The 11,199-nt window shown below is 48.2% G+C and overlaps 1 protein-coding gene across 1 annotated transcript; it reads left to right on the forward strand.

Moving 5' to 3' along the window:
• Window positions 1-7,578: 7,578 nt before the first annotated feature.
• Window positions 7,579-8,469, forward strand: LOC123465214 (myeloid-associated differentiation marker-like). Its single transcript, XM_045163768.1, has one exon. It carries the CDS (start codon window positions 7,579-7,581, stop codon window positions 8,467-8,469), a length of 891 nt encoding a protein of 296 aa, XP_045019703.1.
• Window positions 8,470-11,199: the final 2,730 nt, after the last annotated feature.

An 11,199-nucleotide genomic window follows, 5' to 3' on the forward strand; every position in this document is an offset into this window, starting at 1 on the left:
TGCAGTGATTTTGGAGCCCAGAAAAATAAAGTCTGACACTGTTTCCACTGTTTCCCCATCTATTTCCCATTAGGGGTATATTATTGGCCTTACAAATAGCTGTGAAAAGAAGAGAAGCGAAAAGCAAAGGAGAAAAGGAAAGATATAAACATCTGAATGCAGAGTTCCAAAGAATAGCAAGAAGAGATAAGAAAGCCTTCCTCAGCGATCAATGCAAAGAAATAGAGGAAAACAACAGAATGGGAAAGACTAGGGATCTCTTCAAGAAAATCAGAGATACCAAAGGAACATTTCATGCAAAGATGAGCTCCATAAAGGACAGAAATGGTATGGACCTAACAGAAGCAGAAGATATTAAGAAGAGATGGAAAGAATACACAGAAGAACTGTATAAAAAAGATCTTCATGACCCAGATAATCACGATGGTGTGATCACTGACCTAGAGCCAGACATCCTGGAATGTGAAGTCAAGTGGGCCTTAGAAAGCATCACTACGAACAAAGCTAGTAGAGGTGATGGAATTCCAGTTGAGCTATTCCAAATCCTGAAAGATGATGCTGTGAAAGTGCTGCACTCAACATGCCAGCAAATTTGGAAAACTCAGCAGTGGCCACAGGACTGGAAAAGGTCAGTTTTCATTCCAATCCCAAAGAAAGGCAACGCCAAAGAATGCTCAAACTACCACACAATTGCACTCATCTTACATGCTAGTAAAGTAATGCTCAAAATTCCCCAAGCCAGGCTTTAGCAATATGTGAACCGTGAACTTCCTGATGTTCAAGCTGGTTTTAGAAAAGGCAGAGGAACCAGAGATCAAATTGCCAACATCTGCTGGATCATAGAAAAAGCAAGAGAGTTCCAGAAAAACATCTATTTCTGCTTTATTGACTATGCCAAAGCCTTTGACTGTGTGGATCACAATAAACTGTGGAAAATTCTGAAAGAGATGGGAATAGCAGACCACCTGATCTGCCTCTTGAGAAATTTGTATGCAGGTCAGGAAGCAACAGTTAGACCTGGACATGGAACAACAGACTGGTTCCAAATAGGAAAAGGAGTTCATCAAGGCTGTATATTGTCACCCTGCTTATTTAACTTCTATGCGGAGTACATCATGAGAAACGCTGGACTGGAAGAAACACAAGCTGGAATCAAGATTGCCGGGAGAAATATCAATAACCTCAGATATGCAGATGACACCACCCTTATAGCAGAAAGTGAAGAGGAACTAAAAAGCCTCCTGATGAAAGTGAAAGTGGAGAGTGAAAAAGTTGGCTTAAAGCTCAACATTCAGAAAACGAAGATCATGGCATCCGGTCCCATCACTTCATGGGAAATAGATGGGGAAACAGTGGAAACAGTGTCAGACTTTATTTTTCTGGGCTCCAAAATCACTGCAGATTGTGACTGCAGCCATGAAATTAAAAGACACTTACTCCTTGGAAGGAAAGTTATGACCAACCTATATAGCATATTCAAAAGCAGAGACATTACTTTGCCAACAAAGGTCCGTCTAGTCAAGGCTATGGTTTTTCCTGTGGTCATGTATGGATGTGAGAGTTGGACTGTGAAGAAGACTGAGCGCCAAAGAATTGATGCTTTTGAACTGTGGTGTTGGAGAAGACTCTTGAGAGTGCCTTGGACTGCAAGGAGATCCATCTAGTCCATTCTGAAGGAGATCAGCGCTGGGATTTCTTTGGAAGGAATGATGCTAAAGCTGAAACTCCAGCACTTTGGCCACCTCATGCAAAGAGTTGACTCATTGGAAAAGACTCTGATGCTGGGAGGGATTGGGGGCAAGAGGAGAAGGGGACGACAGAGGATGAGATGGCTGGATGGCATCACTGGCTCGATGGACGTGAGTCTCAGTAAACTCCGGGAGTTGGTGATAGACAGGGAGGCCTGGCGTGCTGCGATTCATGGGGTCGCAAAGAATCAGACACGACTGAGCGACTGATGTGATCTGATTGACATTATGGACCTATTACAAAATAGAATGCAGAACTCTGAACTGACTTTCAAGGAAAACAGGAGGCTTCAAAGATAAACCCTAGAATACAGATCCACTGAGAAGGGGTATTCTGCCCTTTGTTCATTGTTGTAGTCCCTGAACTGAGAAGAGGGCCTGGCACAGGGCAGACACTTGCTGACCACAGCACAGGATTACAGCCCAGGGTCCTGCCTGGACCTCCCGCCCTGGACACATGCCATCCCTTCTGCCTTTAGGGGAAATGTCTGAGAATCAGTGATTTGTGTGTTCCCTTCATTCTCCCAACCACCCCCATGGTCTTGTGTGATGACTACCTCCCTGCATGGGTTCATTGACAACCTGAACTGCTTGCCCTATTTGAGGATGTCCCTCTCCTGTGAGTCGTGGTGAGCAACTAGGCCTCGCCCTAATAAGAAACTTAAAGGCCAGATAAGTATTTGACCAGCTGCACAAGAGGGGCCTGCACACACACCTAAGGAGCAGTTGGAACAAACCAGGTCAGATCAGATTTCCTTCTGATCTGCAATAGCATCCAGTGTGTGCTTCCAATGGCCACGAGTGCCTGGACCAGCTGCCCTGGCTGTGCCCTGGCTGCTCAGCTCTCCCCATCCTGATCTAAGCCTGTTCCCAGGCTGGCCCCTCCCTAGTAGCTCTCCAAGCTACCCTGCATCCTTCTAGTACAGTTCTTCTCTGCTTGAAGTGAAGTGAAGTGAAAGTCGCTCAGTCATGTCCGACTCTTTGTGACCCCATAGACTGTATAGCCTGCCAGGCTCCTGTGTTCATGGAATTCTCCAGCAAAAATACTGGAGTGGGTAGCTGTTCCCTTCTCCAGGGGATATTCCCAGCCCAGGGATTGAACCCAGGTCTCCCACATTGCTGGCAGATTCTTTACAAAGAATACGGTAGTGGGTAGCCTATCCCTTCTCCAGGGGATCTTCCTGATCCAGGAATTGAACTGGAGTCTCCTGCATTGCTGGCGGATTCTTTACCAGCTGACCTTTGCCAGAAATGTTCTCTGCGGGGTGTAATCCAAAGCCTTTATGACTAGAAGCAGAAGATATTATCTCCATTTTCTGGACGAGCAAACTGAGGCTTGGAGTAGCATTGACTGGGCACAGGACTACTGTGTGCCAGGCTGAGCTCTGGTCTCAGTTCAGGGTTGGGGAGCACATGGACATTAGGGGAAAGGCCCTGTGATGACCAAGAGGAACTGGAAGAAATTCTCAGTGGCTGGAGGAAGGTGAGGAGGCTGGAGAGGTAGAAAGGGATCTGAGCTTGCAGGGCTTTGGAGATGACATTTTACAGTTTGTCTTTCATCCTCAGGTTACAAAGAAGCTGTCAAAGGTGTCTCAGTTTGAGTTCAGCCCAAGCAGACATTGAGGGAAAGAATGGAAATGGAGAAACCAGCTAGAAGCTAATGGCAGGACTGCAGGTGAGAGGACGGATGGCCTTTCACTGGGCACTCTTCTGGGAGTGGCCCTTCACTTCTTTGTCTCTGACCCTCACACCAGCCCTGGGAGGGTTATTATAATCTCCAGTCTACAGATCAGGAACTAGGACCTCAGTGGGGCTAGAACTCAGGACCTCCCAGCCCCGCAACCACTGAATGGGGCCAGGCCCCCAGCCTCTGCCTGCCAGGTCTTGCCCTCAGCACCTGAAAACAGAGGCCAGCGGTTTTACCAGGAGACACAGCACATCCCTTGAACTCAGGGTGCTGGGCCAGGCTAGAGTTTGCCTTTCCTTCCAAGTTTCAGCAAAGCTACTCAAACCCTCTCATCTTTCAGCAGGAAAAGCACATGCTCTTTCCATGAAGAGGAGAAACTGCCCTGAGTGAGTAAGCTTCTTGGCCATGGTGCCCATGGCAGACTGGGCAGGAAGCGGGCAGCATTCCTACCACTCCTGGAACCAGACCGCCTGGATTCTCACCTTCAGAGACAGCGGGCCTTCGGATAGGGCAGGGCACAGGGGAGCAGGGCGGGGTGTGAGCATAAAGACAGGAAGCAGGTGAAAATGGAACATCCTGTCCCTGAATAGAAGGTCTTTTCTCCATTGGTCAGGGCTGGGGGTGGAGAAGGTGAGAGGGAAGACTACCAGGTGTGAAAAGAGCAGGCAGCCCTTCCAATCTCCTTACTCTACAAGCAAACAGGTCTGAGTCAGAGGTGACCCAGGTGAGCTTAGTGAGGCAGGACCACTGTCAAAGGTCCTTTCCAGACACCCCAGGTTTCCCTTGATGCCTCCAGGGTTAGGTGGCAGGAAGGGATCCCGTCCCTGTGTCGTAGTTCATTTTGCCCGAGAACTTACAGGTGTTTCGAAAGCCAAAGCCAGCCCTGGGCACTGGTTCCCCTGGCTCAGCTGAGACCTGATTTTCCTCCAATCTTTTCTTCATTTGCTGAGAATCCCCTGAGAATGGGTTAGTGGGAGGTGGGCAGAGAATGGGAAGAGAGAAGCAGCCGCTTAGCTCCAAGCACCCTCCTCTAGAAGCAATAAAACTAAGTGACACCAGAGCTCCTGAGACTTCAAAGGGAGCTAGAAATACAGATATTCTTTGAAATTAAAACACTGTGAAGTTAAACACGTAAGGGAAATATAGCATCAATTCTATACCATCTGATACACAGAAAATACTGTGAAGGGAAACCAAACACAGGTACCAGCCACCTCGAGTACAAACAGGATTGCAGCCCCTGATCTGAAGCAAATCAAGCTTGCCTGTGCTGATGTCCAGAGTTGGGCCAGGGCCTTCTGGGTCCTCTGTGAGGGGGACGGGGAGGGGCACAAGTAGCTGGCAGGGATTGAGTGTGCCATGTGACAGGCCTTCTGATGAACCCTTCATGTGCTTTTATTCATTTAACTGATACAAAGTAGGGATTAAGCCCATTGCACAGATGGGGAAGCTGAGGTTCTGATGAGCAACTTGCCTCAAATCATCCAACTCTGAAATGTCTGCCAAAAGTCCAGAGCCTTTTGGTAACTGAGTGTCCATCTCCCCTCCACCTCCTCTGTCTTTCTGGCACCTCTTCCTTCCTTCCTCTGTCCCAGCCATGACCCTCCCAGCTCACTGTCTTCCAGTCCACACGCCTGGCCTTGGGCAGGCAGGGTTCAGCCACATCCAGGCTGTGCTCTGATGGGGGCACCATGTCCAGGCTCACAGATAAGAGTGGAGGAGGGGCTGCTGGGAGACTCAGGCAAAGCTCTTCTTTCCAGGTGGGGGAACTGAGGCCCAGAGAGGGCACAGGCCTCACCCAGGGTCACACAGCTGGAAGCCCCATGTTTCTCCTGCCCAAGTCCTCCCTTGTGCCATCAAATGGATCCAAAGTTGTCATTTAACATTAGGTGGAATCAAGAGTGACTTTGGCGATGTTGGTGGGGGAGCAACTGGGGAACAGACAGCATGACACCCACAGCTTCCCTCACCCTGGTGCCCCGCCCCCACTGCTGGCAGTGCCCACTGGGAGGCCCTCAGGCTCCAGGGCTCCCCTGCAATTGGAGCTGAAGGAGCTTTGTGAGTCCAGGGAGGTTCTCAGGTTTGCTCTGTGTTTCTTTTTCCATCCTCAGCTTGTCCCAGGGTTTATTATCAGCAAAGGTGACAAGGCCCCTGATGGCAGGAAGCTGGCTAGGGCTCAGGGTGCTGGCCCTTCAGCCCTGGGGGCCTCTTAGCAAATAGTCCCTTGGAAGCAGGGCAGCTGTTCCTGCAGAGGGGGCGGGTTGGGAGGGGCCTCACTCCCCCCACACTGGACCTTGGAGGAGCCCCTGTGTGAGCAGGACTGCAGCCCTGGCTGGAGGGACTGCCTTGGGCAGGTGACCTGGGCAATTCCATGGTCTCCAGGGTCCCTGCCACTCTGGCCACATGTCCTTGTCACAGCCCTGAAACCCCTTCAGGCCCCTGTTCTCCTGTCTCAGTTCTAGCCCAGGCCCCTCCTCCATGGGGGAGGTTGGCTCCATGCCTGCATCCCTTCTGGGTCAGAAGACCCCTACTAGGCTGCCTCAGGGCCACTGGGACCCTGGGATTCCCCCAGTCATCTCCACTCTGCCCCCCCCAACCCCAGTCCCGTGCATTCTCAGGGCTGTCTCCTCCCAAGGGTCCTGTAGGGGCCTCCTCTTTCAGCTCCTGCCCTTAAAAGGGGGGGTGATCATCCATCTATCCCCACCCCCTCCCTGGGATGCCCTGGAAGGCTCCCCATCAGCATCAGAGACAGCATCCTTGTTCATTTACAATCCCTTCTTCCCAGTTTGGAAGATGCTAACCAGTCTCCCAGGCCAGAAAAATCCTCACTCAGGTAGGACTACTCCTAGATCTTTACAGACTCCCACCTAGATGGAAGCTTTGAGCTTAAGAGCCAAATCGTATGTTAATTTATTCTGTGGTTCCTCCATGATGCTCTGCCTTGGAGTAGTTCTGAGTTAGGGTCTCCCTTCCCCAGTGGAGAAGGGTCGCATGTTTAAGCAAAATTTGGGGGAGAAGATTGAAAATCAGCTCCCACTTCTCACGTCATCTCATCTCCAAGGCCTTGCTCTCACCCCGTGGCTCCTCCCTGTTCACCCCTGAGGCTGCCCTTCTCCGGGTGGGGCTGCGTCCCCTCCTCCAGGTGGGGCTGTGTCCCCTCAGACGGCAGCTCCTTCTAGTGATGGCTGCTGGGAGGACAGGCCGGGACATGTGTATCTTCAGGTTGCTGTAGAAGAAGCCCGTGGCCCTGAAGGGATGTCCTGGGTCCCAGAGACCTGAGATTTGGTCCTGGGCTCCCACCCTCAGGCCCTGCTGACATGTGGGCTATAGAGCAAAGTGCTCAAACCCACAACGTTGGCATTTTCATGTGGGGTCCCACTTCCTAGTCATGCCACCTTATGTAAGACACTTGATTGCTCCAGCCTTAGTGTTCTCATCTGTAAAATGAGGTTAGCAGTACAATCCACAGTCCCTTTTCTGAAATACTTAAGAGTCAGAATAAATATAAGGCCTAGAATTGAGAATTTTTCAGTCCCAGACAAGCAACCTGGTACACATCTACTCTATATGATGTAACACCAAAAGCTGTTTGTAATCAAATACATTAATATTTATGCAACTTCACTTTTGAACTTTCACACTAAGTGAAATAAAGACGACTAATTATCTCATGTCTTTTTAGGTCAAATTCTGTTACCAAATGATTTTTTTTTATACTTTCCAATTTTCAGAGCCTTAAAGGTTTGGGATGTCAGATAAGGGCCATCCTACTCTGTGTTCCTGTAGATAATGACCCAGTGCAAAGGACAAAAATATGTTCATGGTTTGAGGCTAGACCCAACCTAGCTGTGAGATAAGACAAGTCTCCTAACAAGGCCAAGGGTGATGGGTGGGGAGAACCCTTCTGGAGCAGCTGTGCTGTTACCCGAGTGTCTGAGCCATTGGTTCCAACTCCACAGATCCTGAGCCTCAGCCATCACAGGGCCCTGAGCCTTTTACAGATGTCTGACTTAATCTGCCTTTGAAGCTGGATCTTTCTCCAGTGGGTCCTCAGTCAAGACCACTCTCATACTAGCAAAGGTGACCTGCATGAACATCGCAACCTCCATGTAATCGTCCTGAGGCCTGGACTTCTGGGCCATCATGGGCTACTTCCTGCGAACACTGCAGCTGCTCTCCACCTGCGTGGCCATCTCACTAGTGGGCAGCCTGGACAGCTGGACGGTGCCCACAAGTACCTCGTCCTTTGTTATCTTGTGCTTCTGCTGCCTGATGACCCTCATCATCCTCATAATCGAATCACTGGCGCTACAGTACCACTTCTTCTCCTGGGGGGACTTTCTCCTCTGCCATGCCTGCTACCTCGCCCTCTTCTGCCTCTTGGTCTCCATCATTTACCCCACTACCTATGTCCAGTTTTTGCCTTGCAACCCCTCCCGGGACCACGCCATTGCTGCTACTGCGTTCTGCTTCATTTCTACTGTGTCTTATGCCACCGAAGCAATCTGGATCTTGGGCTGGCCCCAGACAGGTGATTTCACTGGCTATATAGGCAGCTTGTCATTCCTCCTAAAGATGCTAGAGACACTGGTGGCCTGTGTCATCTTACCCTTCATCAGCAATCCCTACCTGTACATGGACCATCCATTGCTGGTGTCGTGCGTGGCCGTGTACTCCATCTGCTTCATCTTGGGGATCGTGACCATCCTGTTGAACCTGGCTAACTATGAGAACTGGTGGCCCATCTCCTCCTCCATGTTCCATCTGGTGCTGAGCCAGCTTTCTATCCTTCTCTACATTGGTGCTCTGGTCCTCTGGCCGCTCTACCAATTTGATGAAAAGTTTGGCGGGCAGCCCGAGAGGTCCAGGGATGTGAGCTGTCAACATAGACTTACCAACTATGTATGCGTCTGGGACCAGCGACTGGCCGTGGCCATCCTGACAGCCATCAACCTGCTGATTTACGTGGCCGACCTGGTGTACTTGGCTCACCACATTTCTGTAGGGACTGAGGACCAGCCCGGGGACTCCTGATCACCTCTGCTCACAGGAGGTATCTTTACTGAGCTCTGACATCCTCTTCCTGGCTCCCTCTCTCCCTCCTCACACCCTCCCTTATTCATCTTGCTCTCCTTTCTATTTCCTTCCCTTCTGCTCTGTTTTGTCTCCTTCCTGTTTTGTGTGGTTGCCCACACCTTGTTTTGTCTCTTTCTCATTTTTTCTGTATTTTCTACTCTTTGGCCCTTTTCTGGTCATCATTGGTTTTCCCATCTCCTGTGTCCTGACCACCTCTCCCCATTTTCCTTCTCCTGATCCATCAGGACCTGAGACTCCTTCCTTATCGGTCCACCGCCCCCTCCCGCCTCCTGAGGTGCTGACGCCACAGCACACAGCCCTCTGTGCAGCTGTTCACATCCTGGGCCTCATTGCCAAAGCGTGTCTGTCCCCATGGTGGTGCCTTAGTTAGTGTGTGGGGTGGTTTTGAGATGTGGTTGGTAGCTAAGGATCAGGCCTCACTTCCTCCTTGTGGAGGTGGTGGTACAGTGCACCTCTCCTTTAAGTTAAAAAAAAAAAAAAATCTCTGGAGATCAATAATTTCCCTTGGATGGGAGTGCTAATGCAGAGACTTGGATCCCTAGGCCCCCCTTGGTGCTCCATCCCATCTGAGATTGGCTCCAGAATTTTTTCCGGTTTACTAAAACCCATTGTTTACAGGCCATGTGGACAAAAAAATATTGTGAGTCATTTCTTAAATGATGAATGCTGCTGGCCATCAAGCCTTCAGCCACTGCGGCAGCCCCTAGTGGGGGCAGCCCGAGAGGAATTCAGGATGCAGAAAAGGCACTGGCTTTAGATCATTACAATGCATAAGAAAGGAATGATTCTAATGCACCCAGACTCCTGCACCTTCTGGTCCCGATAAAAAGACTAAACTCACTACCTTGAGATTTCTGTTTTTGTGATTAGTGATAATCCTTTGATGTTTGACTGCCTGTTTCCTTTTTTTTTTTTTTTTTGTCAGCAAAAACTCCTCACCTCTTTGGAACAGTTCCTCAGAGCTATCTGTGACATGTCTCCCAAGCTATAGTCTTTAGTAAGGTCTCCAAACAGAATGTAACTTACAACTTAGATTGTGAGGCCTTTTTTTTCTTCATTCATACGTTTTTGGTGGCTGATGAAGGAACCCAGAGCAGATTTCTCTTCTTCTGAACTCTATGAAGGACTGGAGGTTGGGTACTTTTTGTGCCCATCGGCCTCCTCAGAGAGTCCAGATGAATATGGGGGAGGTTATTGGATCTCTTATTATTGGGTGACGATGCAAAGTTTGATTTGGTGTTATTAAAGTCTTTCCTGAAAGGGTAGGTTTTCCTCGACACTCAGTTTCAAGAAACAGCATCTGGGTTATTCTAAGGTGAAATACACTAGGAAGATTTTGCTCAGTGGAAACACACTAAGTGATATGAAATGAAATCCATATTTTAATGGCAAGAGGAGAAAAGTTTAAACATAAAATTATTCTTTCCCTCTTTGTGTCTCCTCCTTCCCATTATTGCAAATCGAGAATCTGCATTAATCACCCCTCCTAAGTAGATTGACAGCCATGTGGCTCAGATAGTAAAGAATCTGCCTGCAATGTGGGAGATCTGGATTTGATCCCTGGATCGTGAAGATCCCCTGGAGAAGAGCATCGCAACCCACTCCAGTATTCTTGACTGGAGAATTCCATGAACAGAGGGGCCTGGCAGGCTACAGTCCATGGGGTTGCAAAGAGTTGGACATGACTCAGTGACTAACACTTTCACTTTCTTAAGTAGATAAAATTCCTTCTTTACCATATCAAGGATCACAACTTTTTAGGAGATAAACTTCCTTCCTCTTCTCCTAAGGAGTCACAATGACCTGTACTCACCGCACACTTTATTGAGTTGATCCGGTTTGTGTAAAGTGTCAGTAATACTTCACTTGACGAATAACCCTTTGTCATAAAAGCTTATATAACTGTGCTTTGACCTCATGGGTGGAACAATCTCAGAGTGTTCTGAAATAGTCACCTAGGTTATAATCCCCAGACTGGCTCAAATAAAAAATTTTCCACTTGTTTCTTAGACTGTTGATAATTTTTTCATCACAGCAGTTTATTCTCAGTTGAAAGACATGGAGAAGTGCCTACAGAATTATATTTACAAGTTCTTGCTTAATTGGAATTGAAAGGAAATATTGCCCCCAAATGGCCAAATTTTATTTACTGGACACTGCAAAACTAATTAGCTTTGCATGCGCAGCTAAAAAAACCAGCTTCATAAACTATCTCTTTAGAATTCTGACCTTAAAGGAACAAAAGTCTTTTAGAGGCACCTTGCATTTTTCTTCCTGTGTCTTTGATTTATAAACATAACAGACCTTCTAAGGTTTTTCTCCCTGTGTTTTAAGAGTCTCTACTATCAGAAGGAACACATATGGCAGCCAGTTGAATAGATTAGAATTTTAAGGAGTTTTTTTGATCTGGCTATGCCAAGGTTGATTAAAATATTTTAGGCTTATCTAAGAACTCCTTTACTTTAAAACAAACAAGCAAAAAGTACAGTTTGGAAAGCTTTATTTGTGGTCCTGGGTTCCCTTCAATGGGTGTTACAGATGTTAATACACTAAATGAACTATTAGTTAGATTGATTAACAAGGGAATAAGAAGAAGCTGAGGCAAAATCTAAACATTTCCCAACAAGTTGGAAATTTAAAGGGACTCGACTCAAAAAGATAAGATCT

This window comes from Bubalus bubalis, chromosome 20, assembly GCF_019923935.1.
Source record: "Bubalus bubalis isolate 160015118507 breed Murrah chromosome 20, NDDB_SH_1, whole genome shotgun sequence".
NCBI lineage: Eukaryota > Metazoa > Chordata > Mammalia > Artiodactyla > Bovidae > Bubalus > Bubalus bubalis.

What these genes read in the sequence shown, in the direction of transcription:
- LOC123465214 (XM_045163768.1), top strand. Translation starts at nt 7,579, where the DNA reads ATGGGCTACTTCCTGCGAACACTGCAGCTGCTCTCCACCTGCGTGGCC.